This window comes from Dermacentor albipictus, chromosome 1 (assembly GCF_038994185.2).
Source record: "Dermacentor albipictus isolate Rhodes 1998 colony chromosome 1, USDA_Dalb.pri_finalv2, whole genome shotgun sequence".
NCBI lineage: Eukaryota > Metazoa > Arthropoda > Arachnida > Ixodida > Ixodidae > Dermacentor > Dermacentor albipictus.
The window spans coordinates 167,290,751-167,314,557 of NC_091821.1; the positions used below are offsets into that span (position 1 = coordinate 167,290,751).

The 23,807-nt window shown below is 44.6% G+C and overlaps 1 protein-coding gene across 1 annotated transcript in view; it reads left to right on the plus strand.

Annotated features, from left to right (window-relative positions):
* The first annotated feature begins 310 nt into the window (after positions 1-310).
* The window catches only part of LOC139051861 (synaptopodin-2-like), a 121,395-nt gene continuing 97,898 nt past the window's right edge, over positions 311-23,807 (plus strand). Inside the window, exon 1 of the mRNA XM_070528892.1 lies at positions 311-595. Coding sequence (XP_070384993.1) covers positions 494-595 — 102 coding nt within the window. The 5' untranslated portion in view covers positions 311-493. The remainder of the gene's footprint in view (positions 596-23,807) is intronic.

The following is a 23,807-nucleotide window of genomic DNA, read 5'->3' on the forward strand; positions in this document are numbered from 1 at the left end:
ACGCAAAATGTAATGCTAGCTAAATCACTGCCGTGACGATTCTGTGCGTTCGGTGCAAGACAAGCGTGCAGTGGACGTAAAACTGTGGCCTCTTGCGATGCGGCATTCAAAATGGAGAAAGAAACCTACGCGAGGAATTATGCTTGCACTGCTCCATTCGCTGTTATGCACGTAGCAGCTTTGCCCCCAGCATAACGCTGCGTCGCGTGCAAGCGTGCACGAGAGCGCGACACGCCCCTCGGCGCGATCGGCAGCCGCCGCGCTCGAGTCCACCTTGAGCCACCGCCAACGCGGCCCGGACTCCGTCGGGTGGTGGGAGATCACGGCACTAAAAATAAGGTTCGGAGGGGCAACCTCGTCGCTCGCAGCAGCCACCACCCGGCGGCCCGCTTGCCCTGCCAAGCCGAGCGAAGAAAAGAAACGCTCTTCCGGGCCCTCGGCGAGCCGGGCTCCCCATTTCGAGCGAACCGACTGGACGCCCAAGCAGTGCGCGATGGCGGGGAGCGCGATAACCGTCCGCCTGGCCGGAGGCAGCCCCTGGGGTTTCCGGCTGCAAGGGGGAAGAGGCACCGGCCAGACCCTGACCATCACCAAGGTGAGATCGAGCACGGCGCACGTGGGGCCGAAGGGAACGCGCGCCGGCCGCCGGCTTGTACCAGGCCGACCCCGTACGCTGCCGCCGCTGCTGACGCGGTGCCCGTACCCGGCTGCGCGTGGTGCTTGCGACACGGGCTGGCCGGTGGGCCGCCACGAGCGAGGCGGCCGAGGGCCAGCACCGATAATGTGTGCCTTCCTTTAAGCGATGCCCGCTGCCTGAATAGTAAACAAGGGGAAATCTAGTGGTGCCCGTGTGAGCCAATTCTTCTATGTCACGTTTACATCCGGCCACAACGCTGTGGTCGCGTTATCGACGGACAAAACGACGCAAGAGTAAATATCCAGTGTTTCGAAGAAAATCTGGTTAGTTACTTTTGCGTGTTTGTCTCTGATCGCATGTCGCTCTTATATATCCTGAAGCCTTCTTTTTATCAATCCTCCCAGTCTTTTTATAATTTTGTGCCGAAAGAAGTATCAGATAGATGCTTGTTTCCATAGAAAACCAGTCCCCATGTTGGTTCTAGCTGCCTTGCTGAAACTCTTATTGAAATGAAAGACCAAGACGGGGACAGAAAATGAAATGTAACCGAGTTCAAATTGTAAACGTGACCATCGATAATCAGTATGGTCGAGTTTCGAGTCGTTCTCCCTTCAGCATCTATAGTCGTTCCGTGCATTTGATCATATCACCGACATCTGGAGGGAAAGAATATAGCATTCTGTTTTCTTTTTTCTTATCAAGTGTCGTTAATACGTTCAAATTACCCTCTGATTTACATGCGGATTATGTATATGCTTTATTGAGCCTTGTTGCGGTGTGTTTTATGTCGAGCAAATGAGATGATGCCATGACTTCTCATGCAACAACCACTGGTGTCGATGTGGGCGAGTGTAGCCATGTAAAAGAACGGGACGGGCCCTGACCAATGTTGACGCTCGTGTCTTTCATCATTAGTATCCGCTCTATGCAAACCAGAACTAAGTATCAATCCGTGTTTATCAAAATGTTACTTATGTAACTAAAATGCCGAGCAGTCAACACCCCTTTTTCATAAGTTTGTCTTTGATGCGCTGTAGAACCTCCAGACCCCTAAACCTGTGCGTAGGCTGTCTTCTTGTTTATATAAGTCGAAGTTTACGCAGGCAGGGCTCCTATGCTGAGTCTTATTGAGGTTATTTGTTTATTTGCCTTCTGCAGCTAGTGACTTTGAGCTTCGTGTGAATTCGGCACCAAATCGCCATGGATATATTGTTTCTCCAAAATTCAAGAGAGCCCGTGAGGCTTCGGTGCTTGGTGCAGGTCACGTCTGGTGCGAAGTGCGATAATTTATTTATTTATTTATTTATTTATTTATTTATTTATTTATTTATTTATTTATTTATTTATCATATTGCAAATGACGTGCTACTTCATTCGCGAAGATGCGATGGACCCTCCCAGTTTACACGGCAAGCTCTAGAAATATATAACAGCGTTTGTTTCGGACAAAGCCAAATCTATATGCTTAAAGAGACTGTAAAGGCAAATACTACGTCGACATGGACTGTTTAAATACCATTACAGAAACCTCACAATCCTTGTTTTGTGCCAAGAAAATACTTAGTTTATGAGAAAATTGCATCTGAAGTGTCCGAATGCCTTTTTCTAAATTCAAATCTCCCGCTACCCAACTGGGGGAGTGGTGATGTTTCATACGCCATCACCACCCTGTGCTGCCGTCGGTGAGTAAAACGGCGCCCAACAGACAGCGGTACCGAGCCAAGACAGAGCGATGGATTCGCAGTGTGCAGTTGCTTTTTGGTGAAGTGTCGTAGACCGTTCGGGCATCTCGCGACATCAAATCGAAGTTGGATTCTCTGCTGCTTGCACTTTGTGTGAGTTTCGCGAGCCAGCAAAACCAGCGCAGCACTACGCGAGAACGAAACTACTGATACGCGAAAGAGTGGGCGGCGCAGTGTCGAGCGAAAACGAATCTTCCGACCGCTCGCGTTGTTGTCAAGGGTAATTTCAATGAGCTCTTTTTTCTGAAAATGAAATAGAACTTGACAAGTAGCATTTTATTCCATCTTATAATACAATACAAAGATGTTGCCTGCAACGAGTAGTTGAATATCAGTGACATAAATTAAATGAGAAGTGCTTTCGTCATCGGGCAAGTACTTGAATGTCCCGTGAGAGTCTCTAATCATGTCCTGCATTTACCTCAATTGCTCTATTATTAAGGTTCCGTTGGCTATAATATTAATGCCTTAGAGATTCTCGGGCCCTAATCTATCACTTTAGCTTGACTTAGTATTTGCCTTTAGCGTCCCTTTAAGGAAGCCATTTATTTTTTGTAGTAGTAAGAATACATGTCTTCCAACAGAATAGGTTCACAAATGTTTGCGAACGGACACCTATGCTCCACTAGGATTAGGCGCATTTGGGCGACCAAACCTGCCTCGCCATGATCGTGGGCTGCTGCAGCGTGCACTGGTACAGATGCCCCTTGCAGTAGTCATAAGCCAGCTTTGCTTCCCATTGGGTGTGACGGACACGGCGGTGTGGATGGTAGCTTGAGTTGTACGACGTATACGGGTCTGGCAGGCGCGAAACCGAATCGCGCGGCGCAGAGGCATAGCGCGAAAGACGAGGCTCGCCGCGTGCCCACAGGGTCCTCTCGCTGCGTCGCCGACATGGCACGGAGCCGAGCTGCGTTAGCGAGAGACCGCCGCCCACACGCGCCAGCCGTAATAACGATCTTGATCTGGCGCACCTCGCTAAAACGAGCCGTGAAGACGCTCGTCTCAGTGTCGTTTTCTGCTCGGAATAGTTCAACCCTGGGAATGTTCCGGAAAATCTTGTTAGTGGCCGATGAAGCCAACGGGTGTCACGCAGGCATGTGACCGGTGCGCCCAGTCGCTTTACTCTCCACAAACCGGGATAGTTATTCTAATTCTATCGTTTCCCTGCGTCGAGCACACCGCTACGTTCCGTAACTGACGTGAAGCTAACGCAGCGTGACGCCACAGAAATTGCGCCTTGACCAGTCTTAACCGGCCACCGTGAGAACCAAAAGCCGTACGATGATTATTGCATGAACATGATATATTATTATTACAATATATTAAAGAATAAAGGAAACGGGCTGCCCCATGTTCCGCGTACATATCTAGTCACTCGATGGTGTTTCGTTTCGTTTCGTTTTCCATCACTGATGGCGCATAACCACTGTGTGAAATTTGACATAATTCGGAGGTATTAGGAATGAAGTTGACTTATTATAAGAAACAATATCATTTTCAAAGAAATAAATTAAATGTACTGCACGAACTATACCGCAAGAAAATCGGCTTGCAGCAACTAACTATTTTTGTACGGTTGAGCAAGCATCCCTATGGCAGCTTCCAAGACAGGAGGTTCCCACAGGAGGAAGGTCTCGAATGAAAAAATTAATGCCAATTTGTCTTAATCGTGCTTCTAAAATCTTTTTTTTTCTTTAAATATCTAAAACAGTAACAGAATAAGCAAAACAGCTCAATCGTCTCATCTTCTCCACAGATTGGGCACAGAGGGGAGAGCGGCGGATAGCAGCCCTAGTTTAAGGCTGCTATCCCCGACGCCGTAGTCGGGTAGGAAATACTACAGTTTTTTTATGGCAATAGGCGGTGTCGATACTCTGAGAAATTAGCTGTAACTGGGTTCAAGAATTCTTCAATAACTGCACGCCCCCTGTATCTGACAGTAGTTACGTAGTTTGTCGAAAGAAGCGTTCATAGATAAGGGTCACTGAGAGTCGTTCTTGCCAGGCTAGGCAATTTCCTTCGTAAATATGCCTTCATGACCTTGCATCTAAACCAATCTAATTTTTATGTGAGCAGGCACTAGAAAATTAAACGTACGTAAAAGGCGTGTACCCCTGTTTGCTGTGAGCGATGAACATCAGGATACACAATGTGTAAATGTGACTACCGCCGATATTCATTTAGTTTGCGCATGACAATTACCGCAACTAAAAATTCAGCCAGAAATACAGGTAATATATCCGGAATGCTAATTGACAAATTTCATCAGTCGGCCGTACAAAATTAGTTGAGGTTAGCGCAGTGCTCTAATGTTATCTAGTGTGTATTCGTCCCCCATGAGTTTTAAGAATTTTAATTATTTTAGCAATTTTACACACAAATGGGATTTATAAAAACTTCACTTTGGGGTTAATCACAGCTGATAGGTCATCATGAGGTCTCTTAAATATATTTTTTAATATAGCAGAGGTTATACCACCAGTCAAGAGCCGTAAAGGAAATGCCAATACCAGATTTTCTTTCGCACTATGAGGCATCTGTCGCAGTGAGAGCGTTTATTGATAAATTCAGTATAAGAGAGATCTTTTACATTGTTCGAGTAGATGTCGCCACAGATGACCTGTAGGCGCTCTCGCTAATCGCAAATACGTTGTACCTCCAAGATGCATACATTTAACGGAGTCATCAATGTTTGTACAAAGACCACCTGAGGTGTATGAAACTGAGACCAGCGTACTCAAAATAAATATAGCGCAGGTTCTGGAATGATTGTGGATTCCAATGTTCTTATAGAAGCTTCGTACATATTCAAAAATGCTTGCACCGTCAGTAAGTTCAATCTGCGAGCTTACTTCTTTGTGTAGCACATAATTGGCTACAAATTTTGATAGTCCGCAGCACAATCAGCAAGCCTGCCGCTCCAGCAGAACAATAGGGCTTAATGACCCGCCGTGGTGGCTTAGCGGCCATGGCGTTGCGCTGCTAAGCTCGCGGCCGCATTTCGATGAGGGCCTAATGCAAAAACACCCGTGTACCGTGCATTGGGTATACGTTAAAGAACCCCTGGTGCTCGAAATTAATCCGGATTCCCTCACTACGGCCTGCCTCATAATCTAATTAAATTCAAGAGGGCTTAATTTGTAAGTTGACGCACCAGAAAATAATACACATCCAAATTCTAAAAACAAGCGCACATACATTTCGCAGATCATTAAAATAGAGCTCTCTGCATCCCCCACCGACTGTTGAATAGCTTACGTCGGCCAGTATGGTCAATATGCTCACCTGAGGGAACACTGCCCAAATATTTCACTGACTCCACTTGACGTATGTCTCGAGACAGCAGTAGAGCGATATGTTAATAGGATTATTAAGAGGAAAAACTAATATCGAACGTTTTCGAATGTTAAGGAAGATGTGAATATTGTCTAACAAGGATTATGTCTCGCACAGGTAGTTTTATAATCGATTATACAGGGAAAGCAAGATGGCTGACTGACGTGAAAAAGAAATATCATCTGCGTATACATATTTCCGCACTTTTTGATGACGTGGAATTAAACTAAGCAGGATGTTAAATAATAATGGCGAAATTACAGGTCCTTGAGGAACACCACGTGATTGCCTGTGTGTACCCGCGTGATTGCCTGTGTATAGAGAGCAATAAAATTACCTCCTATTTAAAAATTTCGCAAAACCAGGCTGAAAACTGATTTGGAAAGTTTAGATTGCTTAATATATCGAATAAAATTACGTATTTCACACTGTCGTATGCTTTGGAAATGTTGAGTGTCACGAGAGCAGCAACTTGTCTCTGGCGCCATGCTAATTTTATTCGCCTTTCTAATTTCACGTGAGCATGCCAGATTGAATATGATGGCCTGATTTTCTGCAATAGGGATGAATTTGATTCCGTTGCTACCTCAGTAAGTCACGTCAGCAACTTAAACTTAACGGAGGAAGATTAAAATTTACCAAGGAATTTTCTCAGAGACGCGTAATACAGTTTGTAGACATTTCCTTGGTCTTCGAACAAAATCACATGTGTTGGCAGTGCTCCCCTTAAATCTTCGAAGCAATTGTTAAATTTTCAATCCAAGCATTCCAAAGTAGTAAAAAACGAAATTACCATGTCTTGCCTCAAGTCCTCTCTCACCAGATCGTGCATGCATAAAATGAGTGCCAGTTTTAATGAACAGGTTCGGCGCCTATTAGAAGCAGAGTATCCTAACGTAGCAGTGGCCACTGTGGCTGAATGCCTAAAGAAGTCGATTTCGAGGGGGACGGACGTTATTACAGAAGGCAGTAATAGCAAGAAAAGAGTAGTGGATATTCCTTAGATTCATTCAGTATCGCACAGGCTTAAAAAGGTTGCAGGTAGATATGGTGTTAATGTTGTTTTCACTGCTCCCAATAAGCTACGTAAGATAAGCGCTGCCGTGCAAAGAAAAATGGAACAGGTGAAAGGCAAAAAAAGAACAGATATTTGTTCAGTGAAGAACATCGAGAAAAACAATTTCACTGACTGTCGTATGGGTGTGGTATATAAAGTTCCCTTCAGCTGTAGCCATTTCTACGTAGGGCAAACGGGGCGGTCTATCAATCAGAGGCTAATGGAACATAAAAGATCGTTAACCGGTGGATCGCCTTCCAATGTTTTTTTACATTGCCAAGATTGTAACTGCACGCCTGAGTTAGATTAATGCGCGATGTTGTACAGGCATAGGAATGAAGATACGCGTCTTATGGTCAGGCATGGAATATCCATGATGGTGGAAATGTATGCGTGAGTCAGCCTTCGATTACCTTACATAAGGAAGAGATAAAATGCCTTAACAGTTACCTCTCACGTAGACCGGCACGTGTAGCCGATTGACACGTGGTTCTACCATTCCAGAGCGTGCGCAGATGAGTTCTGTGTCTTCTTTCTCTTTTCGCCTTAGTACTTCCTTCAGTTGTTAGTCGGCGTTCATGTTGGCCACTTCTCTTGTCTTGTGTCCGTGTCAGCACGCCCTACCCCTTCTTTGCGATATGAATTCTTACCAACTAGTTCAGCTTTCTGTCGTTTTAAACTTTAACAATACTGGAATGTGATCACTACTATAGTAGCATACTAAACAGTTGGCCAAGAAGATAGGGAAATTTGGGTGACATAATGTAAGGTCAATTGCAGAGTGAGTCTCGTCCCTCACAAACGCGGTAGATCCGGAATTGCACATGTTGGGCTGTTGTAAAATTACCGTTTTCATAATCGAGTGCCTGATAGACCTTTCCTAAACCACCATTAAATATGGTGAGCATTTATATCCCCTACAAGAATATCACGTCCGCAAGAGGACCCACTGCAGTGGCTTAGCGGCTGTTGCGCTGCTAAGCACAAGGTCGCGGGATCAAATACCGGTCGAGGCGGCCGCTTTGGTCGCACTCTAAAGACCCCCTGGGGGTCGTCAGAATTAATCCGGTGGCCCCCACTACGGCGTGCCTCGTAATCAAATCGTGGTTTTGACACGTTAAACCTCATAATCCACTCCACGCCCGCAAGACGACAAAACTCTGCCAAGTGCACGTGTGTCCCGTTGGCCAGAAGAAAAATATGCATTTACAACGTCGTTAAAGGGGCAGCATCCGTGGATGTCCATCTCCATCGCTACAATTGTGCACTCTGGAGATGAAGGCTTAAGTGAAATTGTAGCCTTGTGGAAAATTTTAGCTGAAATAAAAATAATCAATCCACCACCTCCAGGAGAACGATCTATAGACAAACAGTCCTGTAAAAGTTTTTTGAATAAATACCTTTTGATTATATCGGTATTAAGCTGGGTAGTTATACAAGATAAATCTGCACAATCAGAATATAAAGAGCGACAATTCCACTGGAGCACTTTCAACGCCCCTGTGGCAAAGAAACCACCGCAGTCACCGCTGCCTTCTATGGTATATATATATATATATATATATATATATATATATATATATATATATATATATATATATATATATATATATATATATATATATGTATGTATATATATATATATTTTGGTATGCCACTGCACTGACTTTTACATTTTGATCGAGGAGCGGAAAAGGAATCTCATTGATTGAAGCCATTGATCTATTATGCGCCCGAGTGTTCTCTTCGACGTCTGCCATTTCCAAATCTATATTAACCAGATTACCAGGAGCAGGATGAGCGAAGGATTCGAAGGCACGTTACAATCCTTAGAGGTTCGTGTTCGAAGTTCTTACGCAATGTTTATAGCCTCCTTCCTAGAGCAGCGTCCTTTGTCAGTGATTTCAAGCACCTGGGATTCCTTGGACTCTCACAGAGCAGTTTGAGTAATCTGCTCGGTGGCTTCCACTACAGCGGCGACATCGCTTATCTTGGACACTACCGTCGATTTCAGCATGATCTTCCCCACATTCGCAACAACACTGACTTGACTGACACCCACCAGTACTATAGCAGAATAGTCAGCAATTCAGACGTTGAAGTGGACACGATGCCAGAGGTTCAACTCTGGACAAAAGACACCACGCCTTCACTTCCGATGGACAGGAAGTTCCAGCAAATGCTGCAATCGCTAATTCTGTATAACCCTTTCATTGTCTGCTAGTCGATTGCAACAATAAACATCAATTAGCCCAGCTCCAGATAACTTCTCTAACTTTTCATCTAGAGTTACATCTGTATCGACACATCTTACTATCCAATCGGTGCAAGCGAGGTGAGCAAGGATGAAGATAGTCACCGGCGTTGACGCAAGAGATCTACTTCATGCTGGGGATGTTCGCATTTTATTGTACACATTTTAATATACAGGCATGGCTCACCAATTTAAATGGCCGAAGCGTGGTGTTTCGATGATTGTTTCCTTTTACGCCACTTGATTCTTGGATTGACTGTCATAGTCTAACTGGTCAGTTAGAGAAGGCTATCGTTCGCAACCAGAGCTGCGGAATGGCAACTCCGCGGTTGGAATGATTTCTGAATCATTCCATGCTTTTAAGCATCCGGAATGGCATGAGAATGATGGCACCAGTCTGGCAGATGGACTGGTAATTGAATCGGAGCCTGGGATTGCAGAATGGAGTTGGAATGGAACGGTGTTGATTTGACAAGACTTTAGCAAAGTATTGATTTTAGGCTAGACCACGGAACCGTTCAATTTGTCAGCTAGACTAAACTGAATTTGGCCAATTTAATACATCTCTCAATTTTTACTCAATATGGTTTTCTCAGTATCTACCAGTTGGTGACTATCTCTATCGCAGTAAATATTAAAAAAACGCGTTACTTCACACGTTGTACACTTGCGAAAGGTGATTAACCAGAAACCTTTATCGTTAAAATGTCCAAGTGCATATAAAGACAGCTACTTTAAGCCAGCGTTAAGTTAACGAATTAAGTAAGTAAACTCCTCAGTTCCGCTGAAGAAGAAAATAAATTTTCATATAAAGAGTGGTTGTGGTGGCCTCAGGTGCCAGCTAGAAGTCCTTGGACTGAGGCGGTATCTTCGGCTTATCGGAAGGCGCATAGCTGGTTAAACTGCCAAAAATTAGTCGATTTAGAAACAGCATGCCCAACCTACCACAAAAAAATGCACGCCAGGAACGGACACGTCGCAAGTGGTCGCCTTTTCATCTTTCCTATCTTCTTTTCACCCCTTCTCACTTCCGAATTTCTGGGCGGCAAGGGTTAACCTAGTGTAGTTATCCAACCTTGGGTATTTTATATTAGGTTATCGCGGTAATGTATGGTTGGCGTCTGTGGGTATTCTTACAACTTTGTAGCGTCTCCTTGTTGGGCTCGGTGGTGGGTGGGTACCATCTCCGCCGAATTTTCCAAGGCTGTTATAGCAAACGCTTCTACGCTACTAACTGATCGCTCCCTGGAGAGGAGGCGCACCGATGAAACATTCGCTTTTTGTATGCAACCTAAACAGTCGTTTCACAAGTACCACATTGTACACAGTCAGCACGATACTAAGCCTGTCTGAATGATCTCACCATTTCTTGTAGCAAGAGAGAAAGAGAAGGATGCATAGAAGGCAGGGTGGTTAACCAGAGGTAGTTCCGGCTGGCTATCTGCACGGGCGGAAGGGTGAAGGGGGATAAAAAGAGAAAGAAAGTGGAAGGGGGGATAGAGAGACGAGCTCGAACAAACCGCATACACTACAGAGCGGTAGGGGGCGGCGTTCTTAAAGTCTATCGTGAAGCCCCGTAGACCACAGGAACCTTAATAACGCGAGTAAGGCCTTCAGCGTGGATGTTCTTTGGGAATACTGACCTAAAGCTTTCATTTCAGTTCTGATAGTGGACGATTGTCCAACTGGTGCAGTACTCTACACATCACTTGTCTCGGGGCACTATATCGCGGGAAGGCACAGATAATACGTGTGAGCGTCTCCTCGCTGTTGCATGTGTCGCATGTGGGGCTGTTGGCCATTCTAATAAGGAAAGCCCATGAGTTCTTAAATGCAACGCCTAGCCACAGACGATACAGCAAAGTCTGTTCACGTCATGGCCACCCAGGTGGTAGATGCATCCGCATATCCGGAGACAACGAGCGCAAACGACACATGGTGAAAGCGTTCGAGTCCCACAGAGGCAAAGTACATTTACGGGGCGTCAATCGCAGCCCAGCCGTAGCCTCTGTTTGCGAAAGCGGAATCAAGACACGTTGAGCACTTTCGTGTGCAGATCGGGCGGCTTCGTCGCCGTGGTCATTCCCGCTGATGCTACAATGTCCTGGAAGCCATTGAAAGATTATGTTGTGTCCCTTGACATGGCTGCGATGATATATGTGTCGAATTTTTGAGGACAGTTGTTCATTGGGTCCGTGGCGCATCTGGCTTTGTATGCACTGAAGGGCTGACTTGGAGTCACCAAAGACTGTACATTGCTGTAGTGGTTACTGATTAATGCAATCAAGTGCAGCACGGAGTGCCGCAAGTTCTGCACCCGTCGATGTGGTCACACATGAAGTTTTTCATTTCTTGTCTTCAGATTTTGCCGGTATGATGACTGCAGCAGCAGAGCTGTTGAGTTTTACCCAACCATCTGTGTACACATGTTGCCGGAATCTGTGCTCTTTGTGAATGTGTTCCAAAGTTGCTTGCTTCAACGCTTGCAATGGCGCTCCAGCTTTGTTTCTGATGCCTGGAATCGTCAATAGCACTTGAGGCTAGTGCAGACACCACAATGGGTCTGATAATCGTGTAGCAGGCGTAAAGTTGTGAGGGCAAGTAGGACTGATGTCTTACAATACTTTTATAGCAAAATGTCTCACGGAAGCAATTGGCCCAGGTTATAAAGCAGCGAAGACGGGAAGCGGCGATCTTCGTGAAGTTCGCGACAAACTGCAGAATGACAAACTCTCGAAACTTGTAGCGTTTGGGGACATTTCCGTTTCAGTGGGCCCACGCAGGTCAATTAACACAGAGCGCGATGTAATCTTGGAAGATAACCTCCTCGAACTCAGTGAAAGCGAACTACTGCAAGGATGGCAATACCTGCAGAACGTAGTGAAGGTGCAAAGAATAACTATAAAGTAAGATGACAAGGAAATACCTACCAAGCACATAATTATTACTTTCGGAACCCGCAATCTACCTGAATCAATCGAAACCGGTTACTGTTAGCTTCGTGTCAGACCATACACCCCAAATCCTTGTCGATGCTTCAAGTGTCAGCGTTTTGGGCGTCGGTCACAAAGCTGCAGAGGCGTGCTACTTGTGCTAAGTGTAGTTCAACTGACCACTATTGTGGCATCTCCACTTCAAAAACCCGCTGTGCCAACTGTGATGCAGACCCCCCCCCCCCCCGCCTACTCGCGAACGTACCCCTCATAGAAAAAAGGAGATCATAGAACTGAAAGTTAAACTAAACCTATCTTTCTGGGAGGCACGTAAGCGTCTTTCTCTACACAATCAGTCCAGTCCTTCCTACACCGATGCGATGCATCGAGGGGTGGCTCCAGATCCTGCGGCGGCCGCCACAGTCACACGGAGTGTGACAGCGATCACGCCATCAGCCCTCACGGTAGGAGCAGCAAGCACTGCTCCACTCCCACCTAAGAAGGGCCAGCAGACCCCCGGCCTGCCGGTCCCAGGGTCACTGCCCGTGCAGACAGCCCCGAACAACCCCAGAGTGCGCCCGTTGAGCGGGCGTCATCCAGCGCCTCTGAAGAGGCGATGGGTGCAACGAACACTGCTGCGGTGTCTCAGACGCCGAAGGAACAGCTTAACTCCGTGGAGCGCTCCGGGAAAAAAGAAAAACCCCCTAGCACGGGGCCAAAGGCCTCGTGAGATAACCTAATCTGCATCTCTTGACACACAGCTGACATTTATCGAGGCTCAACACCAGGTGTTCCACAGCTTTTGTAATAGCCTTTTCCACATGGGAAAGGCTATAATAGCCTTTTCCACATGGCGCAGTTTCAGGCTTCACTGAAGTGTCCGACGAAATGCATTGGCGTTCCAGTTACTTTTGTGCTTCAATATATAAAACAGCGGGCTTTTAAAAACCGGCTGGCACACGACGCAGCCTCCCATTCCTGCACCGACGTTTGATAGCACATTATCTTTTTTTTTTCAATTCTACACCCTCGCCGCTAACACACCCACAGGAGTTACATCGCCCGCCCGCCTTACCCTCTCTCCCCTTTAGAAGAACCGCACCTATATATACGGCGCCGAGGAGAGCATATGTCGCCTTGAAAAAGGCAAGTCCGCATGTCGAAACGTTGGCTCCTGCTCTCACCTTGTTCTCGTGTTGCTCATCGTCTTGAATTTCCATCTCCCGCATTCCCCGTGTTTTCCATGGATTTACAACAATCCAAGTCGCTGAACTGCTCAATAACGGTCATGTGTAGATTTATCTTTGAAGAAAATTCTGTCTTGGGTTGTAACCGAACCAATCAGTGTATATCACAGTATCACAAAGCTATCGTCATTGACATTGCCAAATGATGAAGATAAATACTTTCACCTGTGTGATGTGTGATGTGCTACAGCTTCGCTTCTCATCCACCTTCACATAGTAGAATGGCTCCTCAATTTTTTTAGATGAAGTTAACAACTGACAAATAATTTGGCTGGGTCATGTGTAGCACAGCCTCACCTTCGAGGCTGTAGCCGCAGTGACATAAATGGTTACAGCCCGTGCCTCTCAGCCCTTTAATTCAAGAGCCCTGTGAGGGCAGTAGTGCTTGTATACAGCTCATTAAATCACTCCTTCGTAGCGAAACCTTTATGCTCATAGCTCACATCTTGAGTCATTGTAATTATTTTGATGCTTATATATTTTACGCAGTTTACAGTGGCTTGTTTTTAGGCCTCTTTGCAGCCACATTACATCTACGATTTGCAACACATTTGGTCATTTCATACAAAATGCATACACAATTTATTACCATGCGTCATGGCCTCTTTGGCCATAGCTGGCCCTTGCGCCATTAAACACCACACATCATTACGTTGCAAGCGATTGCACCCTACTCGAGTCCACGGTGATTTAGAATGCTCGCCATGTTTTTTCGCACACTCTCGAATACCCACAAGGCACAATAACAGGCAGTGGGAGAGGTGTGCTGGAAAATGGTGCCCGGTAATACACCCGTAAATGTGAGAAAAAAAACGCAGCTGACTTAACCGATTTCTTCGACTCTGAACTCATTTACTGCGACAGCCACATTATCCTTGAACACTACCTTTATTTTGCTTGCCTGCTTTTTCCTCAAAGAATCGCGCTCACCCACTACGGGAGACATAACGTAAGATTATTTTGCACTTTGCTTTACTCGAATGATAATTAATTAGAGAGGTTACAGGCAACGGTTACAGGTTACAGAGGTTCAATAAGCGTACGTAAGATTATTTGTTAGCGTCCAGCTTCGAAAAAAATCTATGGGCACTTTGCCGAGCTAAACTGCGATAGACGAAAGCCTATTTATGAATGCCTGTGTAGCTGTTGTCTGAACTGTTCTGCGAACGGACGCCGCCGTGGCCGCGAGCATGGGATGCAATCGCAGCCATATAGCTGCAAGGTTTGTCGCCGATGTGCGCGCTCCCCCACGCGCCCATTCGCACAGCGCTAATGGCATGGCGCCTCCTCTCCTTGCTCCCCTCGCCGGTGATCACCGCTTTCCTGCGTCCACCACGGATTACGCTCGGACACTCATGAGCCACTAAAGGCTTGCGCTTTTATATGTTTATACTTTTTTTTTACTAGGCATGCAAGCGCTAGCTGTAAACAATGTTAGAGAAACCGTTTCATTTACTTGAATTGGAGGAATGAAATGATCCATCTAAGCTACTACAGGAGTTGAATGATCCAAGGGCTCTATAACGTAAAAATATTCTAATCTGTTTTTATGCCAATCTTTTGACATCAAATTTACGTAACCACCGATGCAAGCATCGGGCGGCAGCCCATAGCGTTGATAGAAAAGCCCAATCAAACGCGCTTCTCGTTTGTAGGATGTCACTTTCTCTTGCTTTCAAGGCGAATAGCATTGCCTGCATTGAGCAGTTTTTCTTATCTAATTGGCTGAGAAGAGGCGAGGAGCACGCTAAAGTAGAGAGAGTTTCGATGGGGCCGAGCCTGCACAGTGAAAGTAGATAACCGGATGAAGAGGGTGGTGCCGGCGTGTGCGACTGGCCCGCTTCCCCTTAGATAGCTAGCGCTGGTTGGCCGTAAATCGCGGTGGCGCGCAGCGGGAGTTTAGAAGTGCCGCTAAAACGGATTCTCAGCAAAGAAGAGTTGGCAGAATGATGTCGTATACATGCCGAAAGGTCTCTATAACGTTATACTGCAACGAAAAATTATGTATTATATGAAAATAAATCCATGCACACCGGCAGCTCCGAGTAGCCAGTGCCACAGCAATCGGTGGGCAGTCATGTTCGATTCTTTTCAGAACGGGGCAGTCTACACGTCACTTTGACGCGGTGTTTTCGCGGTTTTGGGGCGTCGCGTGACAGACAGGCGAAGTGGACGCAGCCCGAAAACGTTTGACCAATAGCAATTGGTCAAATCAGGAATTGTTTTTTTTTTTCGGTCTAGTCATACATGATCAGTTTTCACGTCGCGTCACAGACAAATGAGGGTGGGGTGGCTCTAAAATTTTTTGACCAATCCTGGAGGGCTTATTGCAGAATTGGAATAGAAAAGTTCGAAATAACTTTACATTATAGCATCCCAATTCACCATGCCGAGGAGTTAAAAGGAATGGAACTGCGAGCGTCTCCACTCTCTGGAATTGAGTCGGAATGGCATGGAAGGGCGCCGCTCCATAACACTGCTCCCAAGAGACTGCACTATAGGCGCCGAGGATGATTATGGAACCATTCTTTAAGAGCCGTTAGTCACATTAAAGTGTTTCAATCATGTTTTTAAAAATGTTGAACGCACGTATTGCGGACCTTGCAGTCCAGACATAACGATGACAAAAAGGACAGCAAATCCGGTTGTGATAACAGGGATAGTTTTGCGTTCCATTTGTATACGATGTAACCGACAATGCCCATTGTTATAACTGGTAATTGTTATAAGTTGTTTGTTATAAATGAACCACAATGTCCTATGGAATTATATAGGGTGTCCCAGCTAATGTTAGCCGAGCTGTTTAGCGGAAAAGAAGATTTAAAAAACTCGCTCCAAGATACGATCTCAAGACCCGCGGTGTTCTGTTGTCACACCTCTGAAAACCGAACACCGTAAGTTCTATAACTGTATTTTGCGCCGTCTTTTTTTATCTTTTGTTCCGTTGAGCAGCTTGGCTAACCTTACCTGTGACACACGGTATGGCAGCAGGCACTAATATTTAAACGAAAGGTAGTGATTCCTGAAAATAAAGATTTCCGAGCAGCTTATTTGAAAGAGAAGATGCTTGGTAGGGCGCAGTTTTTTTTTTATTATTCCTAAAGATCCATAAGTGCGCAGGAAGATGAAAATCCTATTCTGCTTGTGTAACTATAAAAAAACCATAAACCCCACTGAATCAATGTGTACATATTTGCAGAAGTATTCAAAGAGTGAAAGCCAAGATAATTCCCTTTCATGACACTTCCGTATACGTTGCTATCTGATGTTAATGCAGCAAATAATATGTCGAATAGTAACCCCGTATTGACGAGTGTTGCATACGGGTGACATACCACACCAGTAAAATGTTTTGCAGCTTAGTTTAGGTATTGAGTACGAAACTTGTGGCTAAATGTATTCAACCAATAATGAATGAAAGGCAGCAAGCGTAATTTGTTGGTTTCGAGCAGAAACACAGGACAAGGAAGAAAAAGTTTGGCACGTAACTCGCTTTCTATTGAAAGCCCAGTTGAAAAGGAATAAATATCAACATCAACAAGCACGGTAAAAGGATATAGACCGATGCAAGATACTCGGCTGCAGTAGTATCACACAGGTTGTAAGAAGCAAATGCAATGTACACCTATGGCAGGGAACTGTCTGCACAAGTTCTAAAAGAAGTCGCAGGCTATTTTGGGTGAAGCCAGTTTCCCGTTTTGTGCCTGTTGTTGCCCCTCTACTGCTGAAGAAGTTTCCACAACGTAGTTTTTTTTTTCTTTTCATTGAATATGCTTGTCCTAGGTGTATTTTGCGGATCTAGTTGAACAATCAACATCTTCTTGGAGTGTTTATATGCCTCGTTCTCAAAGTATGCAAGTATACAGAAAATGCTTTGTATACGCGACCAAATGAAGACACATTTTATCAACTACACAAGAGACGTTAATGTAATAAAGAATGCAAAAAAAAATTACGCACGCGAAAACAAAACAGGGTGGCTACATGGCAGTAGTCTTGAATATTAAGAACTATATCATATCAACTTCAATTTGGGCACATTTAATTAAATTCAATGTAAATTATGTATCGCCGCGAAGCGGTTAGATTCTAGTTGGTCGGGATTTTTCTCGGCGTCGTCCTCACGAAAAAAAATTCCTTTGGCGATTAAAAGAAAACCTTCGACGATTGAAGCGGAAAGTGCATACGTTCTTTGGTTTCACGCATACAACATACAGCACAGCATTCGTTTCAATAAAGAACACGCTCAAAACAAACAAACAAACAAACCATACATGATTGATGACAAGGCGCTCCTAATAACATTGAGAAGCACGTAGCGTTCCCCGCAGGCGTTTCCTGGTAAATATTACTGTTGCCCAAGCAGCCGCGTCGACGGCAGCTTGCGACGTCAGGAGTGACGTCACGAGCCTGTCATATGTAAAGGAACCAGCCTAGCAACTGATTTAAATGTTGTTGCAGCACCGCTATGCGTAGGCAACGAATAGCTAGGACTCCCGAGGAGCAGCGTAAACACGAAGAGCAGAAAAAGGAAAAGAAAGGCAATACGATCAGCGGAAGTGTGCTGCCGCTGCTCGTGTATTGTCATGGAATTCCAGCACAGGGGAAGCCCGCACGTCTACATTCTCCTGTAGATGAATAATGCGCCGGAGGCGGAACTGAGCAATAAAATTTGCATACCCCCCTCTGCAGTTGTAGAGGTGGTTTTCAAAAGCTTCTCTGGACTTACACTTTCGCAGGGCCGGGATGGCGAGTCATTTTTTTTTTATTTAAGCAAATATTCTAAAATAATCTGCAAGGCAGTACCTTGGCGATGCCACGTAGCCCAAACTTGAATGAAACACACAGGCAGGAAAATAATTATAATCTTGGTATAAGCAGGCGGAAACCTCACAGTAATATTGCCAAGATTTAGAACCCTAAAGCCTGAAGTATTATGCGAGTTCATCGTTTTCTCCGCCTCACCGTGTCTCCTTTCAGCCTCTAAAAATTGGGCAGTGCCGCCAGTGCAAAGATGGTGCACTGATCTTGCCAAGCACTGTTACTGTTCACTTAGCAACCGCGGCGAAGTTAACTGTGGTGCTCATTGTTTCTAGCTTGAGGAGCGTAGCAGTCCTCAGACTCCCTTGGCTGAGTAACGGTCGCTTGCGGGTCACTCTGGTCTCCTGCGCGAGTAGTGTTCCCTTTCTAATTTCTTGCGCCTGGAATCTCCTGGCGGAAGCATTCTATGTCAATTGTAAAGTAACAGGCCTTGGCTCAATTTTCTCCATCATGCACGCTGGCTTAGTATTCCCGTGATGTGGGCGTCAGCTCAGCTCGTGGCGACCAGTCGAAGGCCATTGACCTTTCTGTCGGTTTGCACTAACTTCTTCTTCTCCTTTATCAAATGCGAAATATGGGAACGTTGGCCACAGGTAGGGCCGGCTACGCTAAAAACCATAGGTAGGGAAAACAAAGAAGATAAAAAAGGTAATTGTCTAACGACATTGTCTAACGTCTATAGCATAATGGCAAAGCATTAACTGAGCAAGAGATCCGCACTGACACCATCGATGGTAACACTATTCTAAGTCATGCTCCCCCCCCCCCCCCATTCTACGGTACCTCTCGGTAAACAAGCTTGTGACGACCAGAGCAATGTGCTTCAGCGTCTAGCCGAAGTTCCTTAATTCATCAAGTGCTCAATTCCGAGCTACTAACACAATTACTAACTCTACCACGCAGACAATATTCGCCGAGTTTGAATTATTCCGCAGAAACTATTCTAACGACTACAACTAGGTATCAGCATTTTCGGTTAAAGCCCGTGGAAATAAAAACGATACAATCAAGCCGCGTTTTCTGGCGGAATTCTGTTTTAACCGAAAAGGGTCAGTGAAAGCAAATTTAGAATACGGAGATCGGCGCGCAGCTGCAAGCCTACGAACACTTCTTTTTATCCTGCCGACGATATTCACACCAGAAAAAGAGGTTACTTGCTGTTCCACTCTGCAAGATTGGGTTAGGATTAAGCATTCCGGTAATATTATCAGTTGGGGCCTCCACAGTAGGTTAACAAGGATGTTTGTTCCGCAATGTTCAATTTCTTATTTGAAACAAAGCGTTCACCTTCATATTTTTGTAGTTTTATTCAACTTACCTGATCACTATATATTCATTTCATTGGAACTGGTTTGCCAACTCCTTTAGTAACGTTTTCTTTATTCTCTCCTTGATTTTCACCTCTCAATTTTCCTTCGGTTTGTCTAACTACTCACTGGCTCACTATTCTAGTTGTTGCGAAATTTTGTATTTTCTTTTAATTGGCGTTGCTCCTCTTCAAATAAAAATTCTCTTAACCTACTTGCTGCCGCCTGATTCTTGGCCTACCCCCTGATTGGGTACGTGCCAGAAAAAATTATCATCATCATCATCATCATCATCATCATCATCATTCCCTCCGATAACGAGCCTGACGAGGTCAAGGTTCGGGCTCTTGTCACAAGTCCTTTCCACCTTCGCGCTGAGACAAGCGTGGCGGGCAAACGGGCCAAGTTCACTCATGGTAACGCGGGATTGTATCCAACTATAACGTTTCTTTTCTGTATTATTCGTTGCGCCTCTGCACCCACGCAATGATAAATATAAAGTACATTTCTACTTGGGCTCGAATATAAAATGCATTAATTATCTTAAATTCCTTCATTGCCACATCTCCGTATGCCGCTGCACCCTTGTTATAAACTGCTTCTCGAGAACCTTGTTATTCAGAGTATTTATTTCGAAGTACCTTACAGACCCCAAGGGGAGGTTTGAGTGAGGGAGGCGTCGTAGAACAAATGACCAAAGAAAACCGATACATGAGAGCTAAAAATGTTTTCAATGATAACGTGCTTGCTGATACAACTACAGTGTCTATGCAAGTACAGTGTTGAAGAGGAGAATTAGTAGTCACACAGCACCGTTCTAGCGTCAAACAAAATCAATGAATCAGATATTCACCAAACAAAAAAACAACCTCAAAACCTGATGGAAAAACCTATGCACCGAAAAAAGCCGGTGAAAGTTTATTTAGAAAAATGCCCCCCTTTACCCCCCCCCCCAAAAAAAAAGAAGCCGAACAGTCCATATGGCAATAGAAACCGAAAGATGCGCCGAATTTAAGGAAATTGTAAACCGAAAATTCGAACGAATGTTTTCATTTTTAGTATTTTTTCTCAGAGTTGTACTATTAAGATATTTATAAATTTTCATGGAAACAGCCACGTAACTAGAAAACCAGTGCGCAAACTTCAGATGCCCTGGTAGCAAGGAAGCACCGTTACTTACTCGAGAAGAAAACAGCGCAAAAAACCCGGAAACGTAGAAAATAAGTGAGCAACACAAGCTCTGCGCTTAACAAGTGGACAGCGCTTTTCTGCGCCCCCGTGTTTTTGCTCTGTTCTTGTTTTTAAGACATGAATTCATATGAACACGACCAGTTTTCAGTCTTGCTGCACCGTTACTTAAACGCTGCCTTCATGATTTTCATTGAACACGACACTGTTCTTCTGGCTTCGGTATTTTGTGCGCATGCCACATTCACGACGTCCTGGTTCGAATATAGCAGTGATTTGTGAAATACTACCTGGCGTCTTTAATTCTCACCAATATCATATTGACATAACGCGCTTCTGGTTCATACAATTTTGTACCAGCAAATGCAAAAAAAAAAAGAGAAAGGGAAAGTAAAACCCCGTCATTTCATTGCACTACGCCTAATGCGAGTGCGTGTGCGTTTACTATATATTTGCCAAATACATTTCTGTAATGAAAGAAGCTTGTAACTCAGCCATCCCTTTAAGTTCGTTTGGGCTCTTTCCTCATAACATGGAATCGGCCTTCTAATGGAGGCGAAAGGATTAAACGCTCGTCCACTGTTAATAGTTGACTAACATGGAGATTCCTGCTAGAACATCCATCACGAACGACAGAGACAGGATTGCTTATATGCGCGAAAACATATACCATTTTCGAGTAATTTTTTTATCCCTTTTATTCGCAAATTGTAAAGGACTGTCAGCAAATATATCAAAGCTGCATAATCTTATTCCAAGGCGCAGCAGACTCTACTCAAATTAAGTCAATGTATAGTAAAGGATGATGCTTTGTGCTCTTTTTAGTGAGTTCTCTACATTACAGAGTGATTAAGCATCGATTTATTCTTGATTCAGACGTGTTGCAAATGCATGCATGCAACAAATGCAAGCATGCAAACAAATGCATGCACACGGTCTGGAATAACAAGAAAGGAAAGGCTATCCTTTGGCCATTGCTGACTGAATGTGACACGTCGAACATGCTGTCAAACTTGACAGTGCCTTAAACGAAGTGGATCGACGTAAGATAAGCGCACAGGAAAACACACACAACAGCCGAGAACGACACAGGATAGGCGCTAACTCACATCTGTGAGATGTGAGTTGACGCCTGTCCTGTGTCTTTCTAGGCTGTTGTGTGTGTGTCTTCCTGTGCGCTTATTTTCCGTCGATCTGCAATGCACCATGTAGCTCGTAGGCAAGTGTTGTTAAATTAAACGAAGTGGTCGTGGATAGCAATACGAAGCACGTTGAAGTGAAATAGAGCGACGTTGAGTACACAGAGAGTTCAATGTAACCGAAGCTCAATGTCCGTGGTTTTTAAAAAGAATTATTAACAAGAACTGGCAAAAACTATTCGCCTGCAACAAATGCGTACACATGTGACTGCAGGAGTTATATAAACGAGACACCTTGTTATGATTTCCCAGCACAAGTCCCAATATGCTACCGGTGCAGGTGATGAGATTCACAGGCTAAAAGTGCTAATACTTTCTGCAAATTATGAGCCTTCTAAAGGAGTCAATGCGGGCGAAAGATGTGTTTTGTCTTGTCTTAATTTCACACGGTGTCGCCCCCTTCGTGGGCGTGATATTGTTCATTGAGTGTCAGAATATTGCGAAGCAATATTAAAGCAAAATCTTCAACTTGAATGCTTACTGCCGATGCAACGTCGGAAAGCGCAAACTGCCATTAGGAACTAAAACCATTAGTTGATTATCAATCATGACTCTGCGCATTTTCGCAAGTTAATGCTGATCTACTGCGTCGCTTTTAAGAGGAAGGTTCACCTCAGGAGCTCCCATCTAAATACATGATAACCGAGAAAACGTTTTTCTCGGCATCTACTGAACTGATTGATTATGATGAGGTTTGTTGCATATAAAGTGAAAAAGTTTTATGATACCGGCTGCGGGAAGTAGACCGTTTATTTACTTCGTCGTTACATTAAAAAAGACTTCCTGAAAATCGAAAAATTTCAAAAAACAAATATAAATTTTGCAACTATATAACTCAAAAAAAAAATATCTCACAATTCTCTAAACTGCACCGACTGAGACACCTAAAGCGGAAAAAGTCGATGTATTACATACTACTCTGTAATATACCGCTGATTTGTGAACATGACTTGCAAAAACTTTGTATTGCTTGCAACAATTTCACGTAATCTGCAGACTCATATAATAAACTTGTTCCCTTCAGATGATTTAACAGATCTGGTTTTCACAACTCTCATATCTTTGTCTGGTGCAGAGTTACAGATATGTAAACTTCGTGCTTCAATTTCTTTAGAAGTTGCCCAAATTACCGCAATTTTCGTAAGTTTTTTGCTAGGCCCTAAATCTAAGTTCAGTTTCCTGCAGTCGGTATAATTCAGTTTTCTCTGTTGCACCCAACAAATTTTATTATTATATGTTCAGCGGTTGTTTGATAAGAGACTTTTCGCGTTTCACATGTAATTTAATGGGGAAATAGTAGTTCACCACTAAAACATCCTTTTCACAAGAGGAAGAGCAGACCTGGCTCTGTGGTTTTCTGTGAGATGGCCCGTTAATTACCCTTAATTATTGCGGTCATTCTGTACATTGCGCCGAATGTTGCCTGGTGGCATAAAGCCTAACTGACACTGTTCCTTGTCGTAGCTTAGTGCTACGTGGTACTAGCAATATTACGGTCTTGATTCAAACTTCAGATGTTTTACAATTCTCTCGCTGGGTCTTTGATGACGAACAGCTGACGTACAAATCAGAGGCACGTGAATATTGTGCACATTTTCGATTTGCGCTTCAATCAACCCTATCCATCCGTGCAAAGGCTACCTGTGCGAACCTGCTAGGGCGAGGCGGCGGAGGCATGGTGATATCTCGCTTAACTCGCTGGCGTTCGTCTGAACCAACATTTTGTTTCGGCTCTTCTACCTCGAAACGAGCCACAATATTAAACTTTCTTAAAGCTACTACTCGAACGAAAAAAAAAAACACCTTACTCCTCACTGAGACATGCAGGCGAAAACTGTGTCGCTTCTTTCCAACGTTCAAAGCGTTGCTATATATCTTTGGTCGGCATCGGTGACTAACATAGCGCTCACAACCTAATTAGCGGAAGGGTTACTCGTAGGCCGAAAACAGCCACAAGCGCGTACAGCGCCAGAAATATGCAGTTGCGCAGTGACATCAGCGAAGGACACCGAGCCGTGCATTCTTTCCCAAGGTGCCGTTCCCTGCAGCTCATGTGGCGCATGCAAGCCACCCTGTGGTGCTA